Source organism: Taudactylus pleione, unplaced genomic scaffold (genome assembly GCF_031769625.1).
Source record: "Taudactylus pleione unplaced genomic scaffold, aTauple2 ptg000085l, whole genome shotgun sequence".
NCBI lineage: Eukaryota > Metazoa > Chordata > Amphibia > Anura > Myobatrachidae > Taudactylus > Taudactylus pleione.
The window spans coordinates 13,880,278-13,903,438 of record NW_028284487.1 but is presented as its reverse complement, the minus strand read 5'-3'; the positions used below and the strand labels follow the sequence as shown (position 1 = coordinate 13,903,438).

At 44.8% G+C, this 23,161-nt stretch overlaps 1 protein-coding gene across 3 annotated transcripts in view; it reads right to left on the bottom strand.

The window, feature by feature from the left end:
- Nucleotides 1-737: 737 nt before the first annotated feature.
- Nucleotides 738-23,161, bottom strand: part of LOC148532062 (uncharacterized) — a 49,395-nt gene continuing 26,971 nt past the window's right edge. For 2 of the 3 annotated variants that reach the window (XM_088468373.1, XM_088468372.1), the window contains 4 exons: nucleotides 17,123-17,167; nucleotides 5,037-5,260; nucleotides 3,410-3,520; nucleotides 738-3,082 (listed from right to left, as the gene is read on the bottom strand). In XM_088468373.1, the coding sequence (XP_088324499.1) occupies nucleotides 1,683-3,082; nucleotides 3,410-3,520; nucleotides 5,037-5,193 (1,668 nt within the window). In that variant the 5' untranslated portion in view covers nucleotides 5,194-5,260; nucleotides 17,123-17,167 and the 3' untranslated portion in view covers nucleotides 738-1,682. The remainder of the gene's footprint in view (nucleotides 3,083-3,409; nucleotides 3,521-5,036; nucleotides 5,261-17,122; nucleotides 17,168-23,161) is intronic. The other variant, XM_088468374.1, reaches the window with a different exon arrangement.

The window sequence follows — 23,161 nt, the reverse complement described above, 5'->3', positions numbered from 1 at the left end:
TGCTTGAAAACGGGGGAGTGGAATTCGAACGCAGGCGTGCTTAAAGGTCAAAACGGGCGTTTTAAGGGAGTGCATAATTAATACAGCAGCGTCATTGACCACGTCACTTGTTTTTTTTTAACTCAGAACTGCTCGCAAAATAGCTGTTGAAAAAACCAACCACAAGAATAGCGAGCAGTTCATACGCTGTACGATGTACTCGATTAATCTGATAAATAGCGGACATGACGTATGGTGCGAGCGGCCAGGGGGCGTTTTTAACAAATAAACGAGCGTATGTTTTGCTCGCTCGTTCAGACTTAGAGGTGTGAACAGACTGCAATTTGCGAACGGATCATTTGAATAGCCACCCCTTGTTTTTGAACGAACGACCGCAAATAGCGAACGGCTCTGAATCAGGCCCATAGATTGTAAGCTCCACTGGGGCAGGGACTGATGTGAATGGACAAATATTCTCTGTAAAGCGCTGCGGAATATGTGTGCGCTATATAAATAACTGGTAAATAAAATAAATAAACATATATATTATGCTTCCTCTCAACACCACCCCCTACTTACCACACAGAAATGTATCCCAGTATATGTAAGCACTTACCTTAAAATAACCTATGGGAGCATTATGGATGGAAGAACTGTATCTTTTTTTTTTTTACCCATTACTGAATTACTGAGCTCTTTACTTCATTCTTCCATAGCAACAAATTGTGGCTCACGTCATAAACTACAATGAACACGGCTTTATTAATTAAATTTATTCAGCACATATAAAAATAATACATATGGCTTGCAATGGCACAAAGGATTGTTAAGACCGATATTTAAACCTTATCATGTATGTGGCAGGGTTGTATGTGTTACATTTGTTGGAGCCAGTATGTGATTATAATGAATAAACCATTTCTAATCAAACTATTCATTTATGGTTAATGTTTTGATATCATTGTAGGCATTTAATAACTCACAGAGTAGGGGTTGGCATACATTGTTTTTACAGCTTCCAACCCAAAAAGAAACCCAACTAATGGACCTTTGCAATTATTCAGCACTGTCCAATTAAAGCAGAGGTTCCCAACCACGGTCCTCAAGGCACACCAACAGTCCAGGTTTTAAGGATAGCCGTATTTGAGCACAGGTGTCTTAATTAGTACCTCAGTTATTTTGATTTAACTATCTGTGCTTAACAGTGAATATCACTAAAACCTGGACTGTTAGTGTGCATTGAGGACCGAGGTTGGGAAACACTGCATTAAAGGCCAAGTAATTGGACCCTGAGGCATCAAATTCACTAATAAAATAAACATAACAACAGTAATGTGGTAAAAGATATTGAATGCTATATCAATAGGCATAAGCTTGCTCTAAGTTGACCCCTTTTTAATGGTCCAAAAATACAGTGCCAAAATTGTGGAAGACTTAATAACGAGTAATCATTGGTTCCATGTATCCCACTCCCAGTAAGCGGCTCTTGTAGCCTTACAATACTCAGTTGTTAAATAAAATCATCATATACCCATCTGGAGTGATAGACCGGCTGCAGCCCACTGTACAGGAAAATATTATATCAGTATTGTTTAACAGGGAGCCTTCTCAAATGCACCAGTGGTGTTAAAGGCAGATTTAAAAATATAATTACAAAATTATATATAATTTATATATATATAACAAGCACTGACAGTGTCCATTCATATCTCAGAATCAGCATACATCCCATTTATTAAATAATCTACTTGAGTATAGTCCTTCTTCTTGTAGCTCTCATAAGCTTGAAGAGCAAATAGCACTATAATAGCTATAAAGAACAAGTTTCCTAACAATAGCACAGCTAACAAGAAACTAGTGTTCTGCACATGTTTTGTCACCTCATCTGCAACACTAATAAAATCGTCATTACCATCATCATCTTCCTTTTGGTCTGTATCCGGAACTGAAGATTTCACAGATATACTGTGAGAAGTCCATGCAGTAGAGTCTGGTTTGGACAGTGTGCTGGTAGTAGGACTAATGAAGTCTGGTAATGATATAGTACCTAGCTCTGTTGTAGAGGTAGTTTCTTTAGTGCTTTGGAAGACTGTTGTTGTGGGTTGACTCATGGTAGTATACATCAGCACCGGCCTTGTTGGTGCCACAGTATCGTTTAGCTTCAGGGTGGTGATCACTGTTGTAATGTTTTGTTCTGAAGTTGTGGTTATTGAAATGTTTTGCCCAGAGCTGGTAATCTCCATTGATGTGGTCTTAAAATTGAGGCCTGCGGCAGTTGTTGAATTTGTACTTGGCATTATAGTACTGATCTTAGTTGTTATGGGCTCTGTAGTGTTGTTTGGCGAAGGTTTTGCTATGGTAGTTGCAGATTTGGCTGACTTGTTAGAAGAGGTGGGTGAAGTAGCAATGGTTGGCTCAGTGCTGGTTGTTGCTACAGTTGATGAATTGGTAGTTTGTTCTGTGGCCATGATTAAAGTGCTAGTCGTTGGCTCCATGTTCATGGGGAAATTTGTTGCTGGCAATTCAGAGCTATTGTTTGTTGAGGCAACAGGTTTTATTGCTGTAGCTATTAGTTCTGTGCTTGTGGATGTACTTTTTATTGTGGTTAATGGACTTGTGCTGGTTGATGGTGGAGTTGGAATTGTAGTTACTGGTTCTGCGCTGGTCATTATTTCATCTTTTTTTTCTATTGGTTCTTTACTGGTTGTTATAATTTTAGTCGTAGTTTTTATTGGTGTAGTTGTAGGTTCTGGGCTGGTCATTATTTCAGCTTTTTTTGTTATTGGTTCTTTACTGGTGGTTATCATTTTAGTGGTAGTTTTTATGGGTGTAGTTGTAGGTTCTGGGCTGGTCATTATTTCAGCTTTTTTTGTTATTGGTTCTTTACTGGTGGTTATCATTTTAGTGGTAGTTTTTATGGGTGTAGTTGTAGGTTCTGGGCTGGATGTTGTTGGTATTGCAGTTTCTGTTGTTATTGCCATGGGTGGAGCGATTGGTGGGGTGCTGTTTTTTGAGGTTGCTCTTTTCGTCTGGTGTTTTTCATTTTTATTTACATGTTGTTTTTTAATACTTCGTTTTCTTCTTTTCTTAAGATAATTCACACCTAACAATATTAAATAAAGCATTTAAACAACATTGTAAAATAGCAAAATAGCAAGTGTCTAAGGGGTCTATTTACCAAGCAGTGTAGGAGACAGAGTGAAAGGTGATAAGAAAGTGATAAAGCTGCCAGCCAATCAGCTCCCAACTGTCATTTTTCAAAACATAGCCTGTGAGATGACAGTTGGGAGCTTATTGGCTGGCACATTATCACTTTCTTATCACTTTTCACTCTGTCTCCTAACACTGATTAGTAAATAGACCCCTTAGTTTTTGTTTGTATTTGAAGATGCCAACATTGTACCTGTATATTACTGCATATGCTTCTTACCTAAACGTTGATCTGTGATGCGTCTGGCTTCAATTGTATGGCACAATTTATTACAATGTATTATGATGCACCAGTTGTAGAGTAATGCTGATTTGCTACAGTGAAGATCACCTAAAGAAAATGTATAAACTATGAATCACACTTAAAAGAATATATGCACAAAAAAATATGATTTTGACACCAAAACAACATTGTTCCTTTATGGAAGTTTCCCCATACCTATGTTGCCAGCAAATAGGAAGCCCCTTGTCTAGCTTTCTGCTGGTGTGCCCCAGGGTACTACTGAGGTGCATACTTACATCCTCATGCACAAGCATCATCCATTTCATACCCTCCAGTAGCTGAAGAGGCTGGGAGCTTCCCAGCAGCTCCAGGAGGGCTAGACAAGCCCCCAGTTCAACGACAACAGAGGACATGATACGCGGCCACGTCCCCAAAACAGGTGCAATGCACTATGCTACCTAAAACTACTGACCTGGGCGCCGCCAGCTGCGGTCCAGGTCAGTAGGTTTAGTTAGCGTAGTGCGGACCACACTACACAGTAAAACAAACACACCACTGCCGGCATAGGGTAGTACACTTGTACTACCTGGCGGCAGTGTGTTTGTTTTAGCAACCAATGAGAATCAGACAGACTCTTATTGGCTACTGGAACCGGGCTGGAGCTCACTCATGAGCTCCACCTTCTGGCTCCCGCAGTGGGTGAAGGGAGAGACATCATGACTTCTCACCCATAGTGCTGAGCAGGAGGACGGAGGAGCGGATGGCGGCGGGTGCAGGGATTCAGGCAAGTATTGTGTTTTGAGTCTTTGTGATATATGTAAGTGGCACTGTATAAGGGGCACTGCATAGGGGGGACCACTACTGGGAGCACAGCATAGAGGAGATCACTACTGGGGACACTGTATAAGGGGCACCACTGGGGGTAATGCATACGGGGGACCACTACTGGGGGCACCATATAGGGGGCACTGTATAAGGTGCACTACTACAAGGAGCACTGCATAAGGGGCATTACTACAGGGGGCACTGCTACAGGGGACATTGCAGAAGGGGCACTACTACAGGGGACATTGCATAATGGGCACTACTACAGTAGGCAAGGCAAGAGAGGCACTACTACTGGGGGCATTAAGGTGCATATGGAATAGAAAGAAATGTTCCCAGAGTGATGAGAAACAGTGGTGTCATGTTGACACGCCCCTATTTTTCAGTGGCCATGCGCGCACATACTTGGGGGTTGGGGGGGGGGGGGGGGCCTTCATTTTTTTAACTGCCCCTGGGCTCCAAATACCCTAGTTACGCCACTGACCAGAGGATAAAATAAATCCCATTATATGAGAGAGGAGACAGTAGAAAGTTGCAGGTTACAAAGCTTGAGGCAACAAAAAGAGAAAAAAGAGACAATAAAAGTTGGGCAGATGTACTAAGCCTTAGAGAGGGAGAAAGTGGAGAGAGATAAAGGGAGAGATTTATCAAGCCTGGGAGAGAGATAAAGTACCAACAAATCAGTTCCTATTTGTCATATTTCAAACAGCCTTTTAAATGACAGTTAGAAGCCGATTGGTTGGTACTTTCTCTATCGCCACTGCTTAGTACATCTCCCCCTAGGACTGAAAATACATACCTGAGGACAGCGTGGCTCTACACTCTTCTCTACACTGCTTCTCATTATTAATTCCAGCAATATTCTGCAGGCCGGTCTCATTCTCTATCCATGCCCCAATCCTGCCTTCAGACAGGGACAGGCTCACTGACCAGAACAGTATAATACCCTTCCACATGGTGGCGAAATTCGGCTGAGTGTCATCCGAGGCAAGGGGCTATTTGTATCAGAGCAGCATAATGTGCCTATAAAGGGAAGTTGCAATACAAGAAATGGTTAATTAATAAATGACAGTATAATGATTACATTATTCAACAATGCAATAAGGTCATATAATTAGGGGTGACTGCTGATCAGGTGACAGACAACCAGATTTAAAGTCTAAAATGGAGTCCAAATGACAATCCTTACATAGCCAAAAAAGCATATGCCAAGGTTATTTTATGCCATTTATTTGTTTTAGACAAGCACATTCTTGGCACAAATAGCCAAAGACAGTGGTTGGGCATGTAATAGTACAATGGGCCCATAATTGTTTGGGCATGTAGTAGTGCAATGGGCCAGAAAGTGTTTGGGCATGTAGTAGCGCAATGGGCCCGTAAGTGTTTGGGCATGTAGTAGTGCAATGGGCCAGTAATTGTTAGGGACCCATTGCACTACTACATGCCCAAAGTGTTTGGGCATGTAGTAGTTCAATGGGTCCCTAAGTGTTTGAGCATGTAGTAGTGCAATGGGCCCGTAAGTGTTTGGGCATGTAGTAGTGCAATGGGCCCGTAAGTGTTTGAGCATGTAGTAGTGCAATGGGCCCGTAAGTGTTTGGGCATGTAGTAGTGCAATGGGCCCATAAGTGTTTGGGGATGTAGTAGTGCAATGGGCCAATAAGTGTTTGGGGATGTAGTAGTGCAATGGGCCCATAAGTGTTTGGGGATGTAATAGTGCAGTGGGCCCATAAGTGTTTGGGGATGTAATAGTGCAATGGGCCCATAAGTGTTGGGCTTCTTCTTTAATAACACCCACTTATACACAATTTGACAGAAATTCTTCAAACTACTCAGTATCAACACCAGTCAGTCTGACTCTGTAGGTGATGTCATTTCATAAACATGTATAACTTTTTCCCTTCCTCAATTCTGCTTATAACTGGCCAACTGTATGGGACATGATGGAACATTCTAAATAAATCCTAATAAAAACACAATGAAGGTCATACATAACAGACATATTTTCTTAACAGTTTCCTAGGACGCAGCTGACTGCAACATAGCCATACTGCTATATATAGCTTTCACTGTACTGTATAAGGATCTTATTAACAGCAGACAGATATTGTTTGTCCATGCTGGCGACAAAAACGACATGAATAAGGACATAAGTTAATTGAAGATCTCAATGGTAAAGGTGCTAAAGTCTATCACACACACATACTTATACATACATATCAACACAATAATTTTATACTAAAGCATTCACCTAAACATTTCTGCACATGATAGTTTTAGGATATGGCTATCTGACAATAGCTGGACAAAATGATTGTGTATCCAGCAGGTGGCGCTGTGTTATTTTGCAATTTGTGTTAGCTGAACTTTGTTACTGTAATTACCCCTGCCTTGTTTGGTAGGTAAAATTTCTCTGTGTTGTCACTTCCTGATCCTTCCATTATTAGCACCATCATCTATTTAGATTGCGCCACTAACTACGCAGTGCTGTACAAAGAATATTCAGACTAGCTCATGGCTGGCTGAGTCTCAGAAGCAGCTTGGTAATAGGACGAAGTTGTAACGCACAAGCCGGTGTGTTCCAGCACTCAGTTTTCAACCATGTAGAACTCAGGGAATGTATGACTCAGCACAGACAATAGGCTACAGAAGTTAAGTACCAGTTGTAAAATTGCAAATGCAATGCCAACTGACTCTTGGGATTGGTTAAACTAGTTTACCAGACATGGTTATCCATACATACAAAAATCATAATCTTTACAAAGGCATAAGAACATAAAACTCATAATATTCACATCAACCTACTATCTTGTGATATCCTCTTTTGAAAAGTGCAACAGAATATGCAACAGAAGAGTGGTATTATGTTGGATACAATAATGTTTAGGAAAATATATTTGACAATAAGTAAGAATGTACTGAAAGTTTACAACACTTTGCAACCATCTCAAAAGATTTCAATCTGGTCAGTTAAGGCCGTTACACAGTAGACTATGTCTAGTGTGTACTGACCCCGTTAGAGACGGGGTGCCGGCATCAGCAAGTGTGTAGATACTTGGCGATGCCGGCAGCAACGGAACTTCGGCAGGGGCCATGCTGCATTCGGCAGCATGGCCCTCGCTAATGATGTTGCTCGTCCAACCTGCATGCAGGTCTGATGGGCGTTGTCGCCTACAACGAGCGGGAGTGCGCCTAGTCAGCGACATAGCGGGTACACACTAGACGATGTGCCCAATATGTCATTCGTCTAGTGTGTACCCTGTATTACAGAATTTATTGCATTTAATGTAAATAAAATAAAATGGCTTTGGGGATTTCAGTATGTGTTCCTTGTTACTTCCTGCTCTGTATTACCATTAATGGATAATGCTGAACTAAAATGTATTTTTATTTACAAGGTAGAGTCAGCCTATACAAGTGAGAATACAGCCTTTCTATTCATTAGTAAACAGTGACAAAACTGAAGCTACAGTCATTATCCGACATTTACTGTAAGCTGCTCATTATGGGATAAACTCACCTCTTATCCTGACCAAAATCTCATTGGGCTCTATCTGATAATGGTAAGACTGACAAACATTAGGTCAGAAGGGAAACTAGGACTGACCGTGTATACAGTCATCTTCTGGGTCTATATATGAAGGGAAAAGAAGGGTCTGTATATGAAGGGAAAAGAAGGGTCTGTATATGAAGGGAAAAGAAGGGTCTGTATATGAAGGGAAAAGAAGGGTCTGTATAAAAATCAAAACTGAATAACTGTCTGTCTGCACAGGTTACAAGTTACAGCTGCAGTAAGTAAAACAGTACCTCATATAAAGGATGGATCCTTGTGTATTTTTGTGCAAAACTATGGTGCACTTCCAAGTAATAGAACTGAATAGTAAATATACACTAGTTGACTGTTCCTTAAAAATAGGGTCCAGTTGTCTTATGTTTTGATTTTTGAAAAATCAACATTTATAGATGTGTTACATACCCCAACATATAAAGTACACTATATCCCAAAGCAGAGACTGTAACATGAATGAAGAAATAATGGTAAAGACTAAAAGATGACCGTTTCCAATCTAGAACACTGTAAGTTTTCTTTGTGTACAGTGCCACCTGATGGTCACATTACAAATTTGTCTTTACAAATAAAGAGAACATTTAGAAAACCTAAAAACAAAAAAAAGACTAAAGGGGTATATTTACTAAAGTGTGGGTTTTAGAAGTGGAGATGTTGCCCATCGCAACCAATCAGATTAAACACATCATTTATCTAGTACCTTCTAGAACAGGGATGGGCAATAAGAGACCCTGCAGCTTTTGCTGAACTACAGCAATGGTACCAAAACATCCTCCAAGAGCAACTTCTCCCAACCATCCAAGAACAGTATGGTGATGAACAATGCCTTTTACAGCATGATGGAGCACCTTACCATAAGGCAAGTGTGATAACTAAGTGGCTCGGGGAACAAAACACTAAAATGTTGTGTCAATGGCCAGGAAACTCCCCAGACCTTAATCCCATTGAGAATTTGTGGTCAATCCTCAAGAGGCGGGTGGTCAAACAAAAACTTACAAATTCTGACAAACTCCAAGCATTGATTAGGTATGAATGGGCGGCCATCAGTCAGTATGTGGCCCAGAAGTTGATTGACAGCATGCCAGGGCGAATTGTAGAGGTCTTGAAAAAGAAGGGTCAACACCGCAAATATTGACTCTCTGCATAAACTTAATGTAATTGTCAATAAAAGCCTTTGTGAAATGCTTGTAATTTTACTTCAGTATACCATAGTAACATCTGACAAAGGTCTAAAAACACTGAAGCCAGACACTTTGTGAAAACCAATACTTGTGTCATTCTCAAAACTTTTGGCCACGACTGTACAAATACCAGCATGCCTTGCAACAGTTTGAGCATGGCCAAATGGCAAAACTGTTGCAGGGTATGCTGGGATTTGTAGTTTTACAACAGCTGGACTGCCACTTATTGCCCACCCCTATTCTAGAAGATAATACCTAGAATCTGATTGGTTGCTATGGGCAACATCTCCACTTCTAAAAACCCGCACTTTAGTAAATAACAAGAGATTTGGTAAGAACTTATCTTTGTTATCTCTGTTTCTACGAAGTCCATAGGGTCCACAGGGTTGACCTTGGGGGTATAGCTGGATCTGGATCCATGGGCACCACGCAGTTAAAGCTTTAGCTGCTCCCAGGATGCACTTGGGTCCGTCCTCCTCTATACCCCGCCCCCGAGCCACAGCACCTCAGTTGGTAAGCAGCCAAGGCCAGAGCAGGAGACTAAACAGAGAGAAGGAAGACTGGAACACACAAGAAACCATACTCACAGAAATGGGAGACGGAAAACCGGTGACCAGCCACACAGCCCATTTGAAGCCAGGTGCGTCAGGGCAGGCGCCCTTTGGACCCTATGGACTTCGTAGAAACAGAGATAAAAGGTAAGTTCTTACCATATCTCTTGTTTTCTACTTCAGGGTCCATAGGGGGTCCACAGGGTTGACCTTGGGGATGTCCCAAATCAGTTCAACTAAGGGCGGGGACGCTCCTGTGCTGAAAGGAGCACCCGGCGCCCAAAGGATGCATCCTGAGAGGCGAAGGTGTCAAACGCATAGAACCTCAAAAACGTTTGAATTGAAGACCAAGTGGCCGCCTTACACAGCTGAACAGCAGAAGCGCCACGTCTAGCAGCCCAAGAAGGACCCACAGAACGAGTGGAATGAGCCTTAACAGAGGCTGGAACAGGTAAACCCGCCTGTGCATAAGCCTCACAAATAACAGAACGAAGCCAACGGGCTAACGTTTGTTTGTTGGCAGGCCAACCCCTCTTGTGAAAACCAAAGAGGATAAACAAGGAATCGGACTTCCTAACCGAATCCGTCCGGTCCACATAGATTCTAAGCGCCCGGACCACATCTAAGGAAGTCTCACCAGCTGAAAGATCAGGGGACTGAAAAGCTGGCACAACAAGTTCCTGATTAATGTGGAACTTCGAGACCACTTTGGGCAAAAACTCAGGACGAGTGCGGAGAACCGCTCTGTCCTGGTGAAAAATCAGGAAAGGAGGGCGACAGGAAAGCGCCCCCAATTCAGACACCCTCCTGGCCGAAGCAATTGCCAGGAGAAAAACAGTCTTAAATGTCAGCCACTTGAGCTCCACCGACTCAATAGGCTCAAACGGAGGACCCTGCAGGACCCGTAGAACCACCGCCAAGTCCCAAGGAGCCACAGGAGGCACAAAGGGAGGCTGGATCCTGAGAACACCTTGGAAAAAGGTGTGAACACTCGGCAGTATTGCAATCCGCCGTTGAAACCACACGGACAAGGCGGACACATGAACCTTCAGAGATGCAAGGCGTAAGCAGAGGTCCAATCCTGATTGAAGAAATTCCAAGATCCTAGAAACTCGGAACACCTGAGGATCATAATGTCTGGACTCACACCACTGAAAGTAAGTGTGCCACACCCTGTGATAAATCCGTGCTGAAGCAGGCTTGCGTGCCCTGAGCATGGTACCAATAACCGAACTGGAGAAGCCCCGAGACCTCAAGACGGCTGTCTCAAGAGCCACGCCGTCAAAGACAGCCGACCCAGATCCGGGTAAAGGCAGGGCCCCTGAGACAACAGGTCCCGACGCTGAGGAAGAAGGTACGGAGCGTCGATGGAGAGGCTCCTGAGATCGGAGTACCAAGGACGTCTGGGCCACGCCGAAGCCACCAGCACGAGCGTGCCGCCGTCCTGCTTGAATTTCCGCAGAACCCGAGGAAGTAGGGATATCGGAGGAAACAGATACGCCAGGTGAAACGTCCATTTCACCGACAGCGCGTCCACCAGACTTGCGCCTGCGTCTCTTGTCCTTGACCCGTAAACGGGCAACTTGTGATTGTGACGGGTGGCCATCAAGTCCAGCTCCGGCAGTCCCCACCTGTCCACGAGTAGCTGAAACAACTCTAGGTGAAGCGACCATTCCCCCGGATGCACGTCGTGACGGCTGAGGAAGTCTGCTTCCCAATTGAGGACTCCGGGGATGAAGACCGCCGAGATCGCTGGAATGTGACACTCCGCCCAAGTCAGGATGCGAGACACCTCCGACATCGCTGCCCGACTACGAGTTCCTCCTTGGTGGTTGATATACACCACCATGGTGGCGTTGTCGGACCGCACCTGTACCGCCCTTCCGCGAAGAGCGGGGCCGGACGACTGCAGGGCCCTGTATACTGCCCGCAGTTCCAGGATGTTGATGGGAAGAAGTGCTTCTTCCGCAGACCAACGACCCTGGAGAGACAATGAGCCGGTCACTGCCCCCCAACCCTGGAGACTGGCATCCGTCGTGAGCAGGACCCAGTCCGGGATCCAAAAGGGGCGCCCCTCGACAAGATGAGCTGTCTGAAGCCACCAAGCCAAAGATTGCCGAACGTCCGGAGACAACACCAGCACCTGAGAGCGGATCCGGTGAGGTAACCCGTTCCATTCCGATAGAATCAGCCCCTGCAGGGGTCGGGAATGGAACTGGGCAAATTCCACCATGTCGAATGTCGACACCATGGACCCCAGAACTCTCATAGCCGAATGGACAGACAGGCGGCAACTGCTCAGGCAACTGCGTATCCGCAGCTGTAGGGAGGCGACCTTCTCCGGAGTCAGGAAGATCCTTTGCTGAAGTGAATCCAGCAGGGTTCCCAAATGAACCATCCGCTGTGATGGAATCAGGGAGGACTTTTTCCAATTTATCAACCACCCGTGTGCTTGCAGGCAAGCGATCGTCAGGTGGAGATGTTGAAGCAGTACCTCCGGGGAGCTCGCCAGCAACAGGAGGTCGTCCAGATACGGCAGCAGCCATACATTCTGGTTCCGAAGATGTGCGGCCATGACCGCCATAATCTTCGTGAACACCCTCGGTGCCGTGGAGAGACCAAAGGGTAGCGCCCGGAACTGATAGTGGTGTTGAAGGATAGCGAACCTCAGATACAGCTGGTGCGAAGGTGCTATCGGAACATGGAGGTAGGCGTCCTGGATATCCAGGGACACCATGTAATCCCCCGGTTCCATCGCCAGAATGATGGAACGTAACGTTTCCATCCTGAACTTGGGAACTCTGAGGAATTTGTTCAGAGACTTCAAGTTGAGGATAGGGCGATGAGAACCATTGGGTTTCTGCACCAGAAACAGAGACTAATAATACCCCGTCCCTAGTTGTCATTGAGAAATGGGAACAATGACCCCTGCTTTCAGCAAGGACTCTATAGCCTCCTGAATCTGTAACGCCTTGGTCTTGTCCTGAGAAGGACTCATGCAGAAAAACTGATGGGGTGGTCTGTGCCGAAAAGACAGGGCGTACCCCTGGGAGACCACTTCTCGAACCCAGGCATCCGTGGTGGTATTGTGCCAGCACTGGGCAAATCGAAGAAGTCGGCCTCCCACTCTGAGGTCCCCCAGAGGGAGGCCCGTCCCATCAGGCCGCAGGTTTATCTTCCTGCTTGGAAGAAGGGCGCCGAGCACTCCAGGCTTGCTTCTTGGGTTTAGAGGCAGTCTTACTCGCCGACTGTCTCGGGAAGGACTGACCTTTTGCCTTACCCTGAACTCGAAAGGAACGAAAAGCCGAACTCCGAACCTTAGCAGGCAGTGCCGCCGAAGGGAGGAAAGCCGACTTGGATTTAGCCAGGGTATCCACTATTTTGTCCAAGTCCGGACCAAATAGTAATTCCCCATTGAAAGGTAAGGCCTCCAGGCCTTTCTTTGAATCAGAGTCCGCTCTCCAGGACCGCAACCATAAGGATTGGCGGGCAGACACCGCTGCAGCCGATACCCGCGAAGTCAGCAAACTAGCATCTAAAGAGGCTTCCCCAATGTAAGAAGCAGCATCCCTCATCTGACCCAACAACGCCCTCTGGACATCCGGAGCGTCGTCCGGGAAGGTATCTTCCAATGCATTGGCCCACCCCTCAATGGCCTTGGCCACCCAAGAGATGGCCATGGACGGTCGGGCCACCGCCCCGGAGAGGGAGTAAATAGACTTTAAGCAAGTCCCAACTTTCCTGTCCGTGGGATCCTTCAGCGAGGATATAGACGGTAATGGTAAGGTAGCGCCCCGAGTTAAACGGGTGACATGGGAATCCACCGCCGGTGGAGTTTCCCATTTTTTACAATGTGCCTCAGGGAAGGGATAATTAGAAGCCAACCGCTTCTGAGGAAGGAATCTCTTACTGGGCGCCTGCCAAGCTACCGCCATATGATCAGTCAACTGATCCGACAGGGGAAACACCGTAGAAGCCACCTTAGTTTTTTTGAAACTAGGATACTTTGACTTAGGAGCCGATGCCTCATCCTCTATAAGAAGAATGGCACGCACCGCCCTAACCAGTGCTCGCACATTAATGGACGACTTGGTATCAATTTCCTGGACCGAGGCGTCCGAGTCAGTGTCATCAGGGACCTCCCCATCATCTGAGGAACCCTCTGAGTCCGATACCTGAGCCGCCCGCGCCATGAGTGGGCGTTTTGAAACCCTAGACGGCATGTCAGTCTGCAACATTGACTGAAAAGCCGAAAATGCGGCCGCCAAATTTTGCACGGAGTTGGAGAGCACATCCACCCAGGGTGGAGGAGTCGCCATAGGGGCCTGAAAAGGTACCGCAGGCTGCTGCGGCACAGGGGAAGCCTGTATATACATAGGCAACCCCGTATATGGACCCACAGACTGAGACCCAGGAGGACTCCGCAACGACTGCGGGACACCCGGGGAATGGGGGATGGTCGGCTGGGGTAACGCCCTAGTAGGGAGAGCAGTCGGGACCGACAGACGGTCCGCAATAGACACCAGCACTTGAGAAAACATCGCCCACGGTGGTTCCTGCATCAGAGAAGGTCTGGATGGGCCAGGAGCCACCTGGCACCGACTACACAGGCCATCCTGTGACAAATCCTCCCTATCCACTCCTGCAGAACAGCGTCCGCAAGAGGCCAACACCGGAGCCACTGAGCGCTCAACCTCCTCGTCTGACATGACAGAATATATTATATAGGCAAAAAAATATATCTGGCAACAGGGCAGAAGTAAACGCACTCACCGATGTGCTGAACAACAGCCCACAATATGGTACTGTGTAGCACACAACTGTATGTGACGAACCTCACAAACACGTGATTTATATAGGTGAGGTCTGTAGAAACGCCCCTCCCCCACACACCTGTAGGGCTTGTAGGAGAAGTAAAGGGACAGGTATAAGCTGACAGTAAGCGGAAAATAAGCACAGACAGGCAGCACTAGCAAAAGTCACATACCATGCAGACAAGATATACTCACTGCACCTTTTCACCACAATCAACCTGCCCAGATTCAGTGTCTGGGAGGGCTATAGTGCTGTGTACGCTATCCTTAAATCGGGGGAGAGGTACAGAGGGGGACCGGTCCGCGTGCTCCCTGAGATCTGCGTTGCCACAGAGAAAATGGCCACCAGAGACCTCAGAGGAGGAGTGGCCGAAGAGTCTGCAGCTCAGCGACGCCAGACTGCGTGCTGAAAGGCGCGCTGAGCTGAGGGGAGGAGCCGCAAGACAGGGAAGGCTTCCTCCCCTGGCTAGCCTATTAACCCCAGGGCTTGCCAGCTTCCCGCTTGCCAATATATCCGTGGTGTTCTAGTGGTCCCACGGGGTATTCCTCCTTAGAGGGGGAGCCCGCCGCCACCGCTAGCGGCCCCCGGTCTGTCCCCTAGGACCAGGGGCAAAGGACTGCATGTGCAGGCAATACCTGCGAGCCGCTGCTAATCGGCGACTCGCGGCTTACCTTATCCCCGGCGACTCCAGCAGCAGTCCAGGGAGGGACCAAAAGTCCGGCTAGTACGGACTCTGGCCCCCCCGCCGCGATCCCCAGTGCAGTACTGGCGTCGCGGCGCCAGCGGGGAAGGAGAGCGGCAGCGTGGGCGTCTGCATAGACAGCCCGTCGCTGCCACACTAGAGAGCCTCTGTTTAAAAAAAAAAAAATCTAACAGGCTCTTTTTTTTTTTTTTAAATAGAAAGCTTGTGGGGGGGCTACTCCTGCAGCCCCCCTGCGCAGGTGACCCGACTCCGGCCGGGCACCAACTCAAACTGAGGTGCTGTGGCTCGGGGGCGGGGTATAGAGGAGGACGGACCCAAGTGCATCCTGGGAGCAGCTAAAGCTTTAACTGCGTGGTGCCCATGGATCCAGATCCAGCTATACCCCCAAGGTCAACCCTGTGGACCCCCTATGGAACCTGAAGTAGAAATACCCCTAAAAGTTTGCCAACAGTGCAAATCTCTATACATTACTAAAAACTAGGAAGTCTTTGCCCCAAGCTATCTAATCAATGAATTAACAATTTTCTTTCCTATTTCAGCAATTTCAGGTAATCAACAACAATTAACAATAAAAACTGGATCTTAGCAAAAGTATTGCTATGGCATGTTCATAGGTTCTGACTTAAACAAAGTCAACCTGAATTGCAGTTACAAGATGACCCCAGTAGGGGTTCAGTAAGATTTACCGCCGGCCGCCTGACAGCGGGTGCCCTGCAGGGGTGAAAATCCTGATCGTCCAAGGTAAGTATTTCCTAACCCTATTCTACCCCCTAACCTCCCCCCATGTGCCTAACCCTAATCCCCCCTTCCCCTAGCCTAACCCTAACCTCCCGGGGAGGGGTGCCTAACCCTAAGTCCCCCCTGGGAGCCCTAAACCTAACTCACCCCCCGCGGCTGTCCGCGCCCGGCTTACCTTCGATCGGTAAGCAGAATGTCGGGCTCCCCGCGTAGTTAAAATGACAGGCATCAGGATTTCGACACCTGTCATTTAACCCTTGCCGGGATTAGACAGTCGGGAAGCCGGCGGTCGGGATTCCGTCCGTCGGCTTCCCGACTGCTTTCCCCCAGTAGATTGAGCAAAAGCTTACATAACATTTTCAACACATTCATAAATAAACTGTACTTCAGTAAATAGCTTGTATACAATTCCTATTAACTTCAATATGGTTTGCAGAATGCTTTCTACAGGTAGGGTCACCACTGCAACAAGTGACAAATACTCCATATATTTATTTATTCATTAACAGTTTCTTATATAGCGCAGCATATTCCGTTGCGCTTTACAATTGTAAACATTAATAGAACAAAACTGTAATAACAGACAGATATATAGGTAGGAAGGCCCTGCTCGCAAGCTTACAATCTATAGGGAAATGGCATTGATACACAAGGATAGGTGCTATATATTGCATTTTGGTCCAACATATAGGGAGTTCTCCAGTACTAGATGAGAACTGGTGAGTGGTTGAAATAGTATGGGAATGTGCCAGGGCAGACAGACTTAAGGCGTGACATAGAGGAGAGCATGCAATGGAGGAGAGAATGGAATAAACTAAAGGCTCATACACACTAGACAATGTGCTGTATGAACAATATTGGTGAAAGATTGGCCTTGAACTTTCTGTAGTGCAGGACAAACTATATTGGGTATACAGACTGAAATAGATCTTTAAAGATATCTTTCAGTGAAGTCATCCAGCCACGTCTCTGAACAGGCAATTTTTGACGATATCGTCAGATTGTCCTGCATGCACGGACGACAAGAGAGATCGTTAACGACACGCGGAAGTGCGCATCGGTGGCCGTTCACTGCATACACGTTGAACGATATCGTTATCACCCATAACGTTCATAAAAATCGTCTAGTGTGTATGCGGCTTAAGGATTGAATGAGGAATGCAGGAAAATGTGGGTGGGATGTGCATGGTCTGGCATGAGGAGATATTATGATGATAGGCTGTAATTTATTTCAGCAGGGTTAATACTAATAGTGTACCTTTAGAAGCCCCATTGAATGTCCCTTCATTTTTTTGTGTCACTCCTCTCATTTAATTTTAAATATCATCTCACCTGTGCTATTTGCCTTCAACGAAGTTCTGTGATTTGGATATCGACCTGAAAATCACAACATGAAAAGTGATGTTAACACTATTGCTGTAACTCGAACCTTTAATGTTTTATTTACTGGGGAGAGTTTACACAGTATAGTTACTGTATTATTACTGATAATTATTGTGTCATGTGCATAATTACTATGTCCTAGTTTATGATTAAAAAAAACTCCAAAGTAATAAAAGATTATGCTTTAAATAACTCCCCACCATTAACAATAAAAACAGAATCTCAGCAAATTGATTATCATATGTCTATACAGGATAGGATTTAAATTGTCAACATCAATTGCAGTTAATGGTTAACCCCAGTAGAGGGTGCAAAGAGCCTACAAAACATTTTTCAAAGTATTCTTAATAAAATGTATCTCTGTAACTGCTTATAATGAACAAAATCAAATGCAAGGGAAACACCGACAGATGAACGGTCGTTATATCTGTAGTGTATCAGCGGTTGTGTACAGACAATATGCCTGTAAACAACGTTGTTCACAGACATATCACATCTGCTCTGCAACACAGCCAATGCCGATATATATGAACACATCTAGCTGTGTGTACGGGGCGCTGGTGAAGGACATCTCAACTGGGCAGGCAAATTTAAATGCCCGTCCAGTTGTGAGGTCATTGCAGATACATAGAGTGGCAGATTGGTAAGTGTGTATTGGTTTATCATTCTGCCGCTCGGACAGTAGCTGCCTGGGTTGACGTATATGTCGCCCAGGTAAGTAGCCACCTTTAGTGTTTTTCTGTTTTGATGCAACATTGGTCAAGGTCTTCTTGTCTCTACGCTAGACAAAACAAAGATTAAGCAAATATAAAGTCCCTTTTAGGTCAACATCTTTGGACCTTTTTCTTTTAGTAGTTAAGAGGGATTTTCACTTAACTAAAGTTTTGTCGGAACCTTAAGGGCTATCTGGATAGGAAAGACGTGCTTATTTTTGCTCGTACTCCATAGCAATGCGAGCAAAACTTTCCTTCCCATTATTTCCCTTAATGTCCGCAGACAAAACTTCTCGCTTAATTGAATCTTTCCTTTAACTATGCAAATTAGGCTAGAGTGTCCAATAAGCAAATGATTACTATAGCAAGGTATCAAATAGCTAGGACTTACATGGTTAAAGTAAAAGTAGGTTTGCCGAGAAGGTAAGGACAAATGTAATATAATTTCAATTACGATATAATAGCTCAGTAATACACAGGCCATGATAGATAGCGATCAGACACATTCACATTCACTACTTATTTAGTGTGTCTTGTTCTGTTTACCTTACATTGTGTTTGACTTGTAGGTGGCAGTGCAGACAATTATACAGGCAATTCACGCCCTTATAGAAAGGATTTAATGTAGAGCTACAAATGCTGCACCTGACAATGTACTGTACTATGCAAATAGCCCTCAGTAAGGTCACTTCTGCCAATGGACCTACTTTCCCAATTCCTCTTTCCTCACCCGTTTTACATTTACTAGAAGGTAATTGTCGGTTCGGTTACACCATGGTTGTCCGGATAGTGTCTCTTGTTTCTAATTACAACATTAAATCATATTTATCCTTTTAGCGTTTTGTTATGTTTGTACCATAATATAATGTGCTTATGTGAATTTAGTTTGTGTGTGTTACTTTAAGCTTGGAGAATTGTTATTTATGACAGCACTCTATTCTCACATGATACGGACTGTGTAGAGTATAATCGGCTGACCTGCTGATAAAGTATTTACAGTAACAGCAAATCCCATGGAATGCAATAAACGGGAACTACTTATTGTGTCAGACTTGGACACAATCACTAGGACTGTAACAACCAAGTATCAAAACACTGAACTAGAAAGGAAACCAAATCAAACTCTTTGGGGCAGATTCAATTAGCCGCAAGCTCCTGTTAGAGCATTACGCACTTCCGAGTATTATGGTACCTCTATATGGAGCACAAGAACAAACAATAATCGCTGAGTCTCAATGCAGATACCTAGTATTTCATTGAAACTCCCCCTTTTGAAATCTGCTCTTGTAAAATAGAACTTGATCAGTAAAGCTGGGTATGCACTTGGACGACTGACCTAATGATAAGTGCATACACACTTACCAATCGTTCTACTGATGTGCCTGCATACACACTTACCAAGCGTTCTGCCGATGTGTCTGCGCTGGGCGGGCATTTAAATTGCCCGCCCAGTTGAGATGTCAATCACCACCGGGTCCCTGCCGCAAGCGTATGGACTACATCTACAACTTTGTTATGTGTTATTCACACCATAACAAAACTGATCCCTTGAGTACTTTAAAAGACTGGAGGAAAATCCCCCTCCTTCTCTGACCTTCTGAAGAAACCGCCATAGTAATAGGAGGAAAAGCACGTCAAGGACAACCATAAGGGCATTGTTTGGACCAGTCCTGACCCCCTGCAAGCCTGTGGATATTTATTGGACACTGGCCCTGTTTCAGAGCCGGACGCCCTAACAGAGCGCTCGCTCTGAATCAGGGCGTCTTTTTTTTTTTTTATGGAGCGGCCTCCTGGCCGCTCGCATTGCTGTGGGTTCCCACCCACAGCTAATGTGAGCGGCCAGGATGATGGGTCGCGATGGTCAAGACCATCGCGACCATCGGGCTTGCGACGAGACCCTTGTGGTAGGGTCTCGTGGCCGCAAGCCCCAGAGAGCTTTCGGCTCAAACAGAGCCGATAGCTCTCCCACTGACATCACTTGTGATGTCAGTGGGGCTGCCCCCAAACGGTAGGTGTTCCCATGGGAACGCCTCTGTCTGGGCAGCCACATCCCCGACCCGCCCCCCAACGGGGCGTGCTGTCACTCAACATCGACAACACGCCCCCTTTGGTGCAAAACTCGGAGCGACGGATTGCCCGTCGCTATCCGGATCTCGCGCATGCGCACGACGGAGCCGGCTCCGTCGTGCGCATGCACTCTGGGCCACCATCGACCCGGTTGCGACCGGCTCTGAATCAGGCCCACTATCTGTGGAGACCCGGGAGATGGATGTGATCCCCTCCATATATACGCTACACACTAAAAGATCTGCACCGGAGCCAGCCCAGATTGTATGATATAAAGACTGAGTAGGCCAATCAATATTCAATATAGGGCGTCACTTGATACATGAACGTTGGCAAGTATCCACTACTTCCCTGGAAACAATCGGTGGGTGCATCGATATTAGCGGTGACGACTGAGGTCGGAGTGGAGAACGGGACACAGGCAGTGAGAGCTTTATTACATCTGAGCAGCTGCTTTTTTCCATATTAAATGCTTGCTACTTATGAGATTTACAATTAATTTACAAGGAGAAGGAAAAGGAGTGCAATTCCTCAATGTATGAAGGACTTTTCAATTGCCTCTAACAATTGACTAGAGACCGTTAATTTATGATCTATATGATATTTGAACAATCCTTGCAGCTTTGCACTGTTGCCACTCTGAGTGAGATTGTGAAAAGTCTACGAAAGGCGGTTTGTTATTTTGGTCTTTATTTGCATTGTTATCTGTGCATCCTTGTATCAGTAAAGTGGGGTCATTTTAGGACATTGATCCTTTATATTTACTGGTATATGTATTATTGATGGAATTGTGTGTTGCATGTTATTTAATATAAGCCTCGTTGAAGGCTAGGTATTTTATATTATATACAATAATTAAATACTGATTGTTTTTACATCTGTGTCTCAGTTAATCTATGGTATCACGCACCCACAAGTGGAATAGTATTTTCTATTCCTCTTGTATATATAATCTTTAACTTTAAATTGTTAAGTAGTAACAGAGCTACTTTATTGGGAAGCTGCGCACTATAGATTTAGGGTATTATAAACATTATATTATTGTTTGAATTTGTATGCTTTACTAGCGTCTGGTGATTGACTCATTTTTTTCCCCTAATTTAAATTGCCCGCCCAGTTGAGATGTCAATCACCACCGGGTCTCTGACGCAAGCGTATGGGCGGTTGATGGCTCAAATCGTACACACGGCCAGATATGCCGGTACATATGTCGACTGTCATTATCCTGTATCTGCAATATAAATCAACATTGGCTGTGTTGCAGGACAGAGAGCAATATTGTCTGTACTCACCTGCCCTTGCAATACAGGTATATCGCCCATTCAATTGAATGGGTGATATATGCCAATGTGTACCCACCTTAAGGCAGAAAAATCTATAATTTACTTAAGTGTCTATCAGCTGCACACTAAAGCTGAATGGAGGCCCTGCTGTGAGTGGCTGCTAGGGATAGATGGAGAGGTCCCACCCTTCCCTCAAGCACCTCCACTCGCAGGATAGGGGTGTGACAGATGAGGGATATGGGAGGGGACAGAGATGAGTTTTACTTTGCCCATTACACACTGGCCACTATCTGTCATGATGCAGAGTGTTCATGACAATAGGGAGTTCATGACATCTTGGGATAAACAGGGGTTGGATTTTCAAAATGCAATGTATATGGGAGGATAGTCACCATGACAGTATTATTTTTTAAATCTAATTTAGTGTTTGCCTTATTGTAGGGGGCGTTTTGAGCCTTTACAGCTGCTTTCATGTATTCCTGAAATGATTAACAACTTGTAATGCAGCAATTATTAATCACACTGCAGAAAATTTTTGCATATGACCAAAGGTTGTGTTTGCCAGCATCTTCAAGTATTTACATATAACAAAATACATCCAGTGTCGCCTCTACTAGGTACACCTGCTTGTAAAAATATCTAATCAATCATGTGACAGTGACTCCATGCATGAAAGCAAGCAGATATGGTCAAGAGGCTCAGTTGTTGTTTAGAAAAAAAAACACCAGCATTGGGGAGAAATATGATCCAAGGGACTTTAAACCTACAATAATTATTGGTGCCAGACGGTTGTTTACGGCAGAAAAAAAGTTTGTGAACCACTGTGCTACAGCAACTCTCTATCTGCAGAAAAGTCTTGGAATTGTGCATCAACTCTGAGCAGGCGTTAAATTCTTGCACTAACCTATTAACAGAACATATTTTGAACCTTTCAGTTACACCAGAGTGTAGACGCACATTTCTAAGTGCACTGCAGCAATGTAAATAATAAAAAGCAAAGAAAGGTGTGGTCCTACAAGCGTTATGAGGTTGGGAATCACGTGACGTTTAAACTTTTGCACAGTGTACCTCTTTGTATACGTATAAGTGACAACTTAATTCTCAGAATCATATAGAAGATTAATAGTGGACATAAGGAAAGCACTGTATGTTTTTTTAAAGGTGTCAAATGGCTGATTTGTGTTTTATTAAAAAAGTAAAATAATGTAAAAAGCTGTAAAATTTGATCAAATTACAAAAGGTACTAAATGGAAAATACAAAAAAAAAAAAACTTTTGGGGTAATTTGAGCAGTCTTAAAAAAAAAAAAAAAAAAAATTATAGAGAGCAATTATATTTTTTGTTGAAATAAGTACTTTCATTAAATTTGGGGTGCATGATTTAGCTTAAAAAAAAAAGCTTATTTTGGGGCCATTTATTTTTATTTTTTTTATCACCTCAAAAATGCCATGTAATTATTAGCCCAATTAAACCAACTGAAAACTTCCAAATACCTAATTAGTGATTAGAGGGGTGTCCAAGAGGCTCTGAAGCAAGTCCTGACATTTTTTACGTTAAATACAGATTTTCCCTACCTCTCAGGGGGTGCAAACAAAAACAGGCAAATTTACTCTGAAAAAGAAATGCGAGTTAGGTATTGAATTGCAAATGTAATCCACAATGCGAATTTGCTGTGAATTCGCCTTGCAGGAACACCTGATTGAATTCCCCTCCCCCCATGAAATATAGCTCATTACCTGTTCCAAATGAATGTGACATATATAAAGCTCTACTCAGGGGAATTTCTAGAGAGGAGAGGGCCTGTGTGCAGTCTCTGACAGGGGCCCCCTCCTCTCCGCCCGGCGGCCGGCAGTGCGCGGCCAGCACCGGAGTTATAGACTCTGGGCACTAGAGTGTGCCCAGAGTCTATAATGTATGCACAGGTTA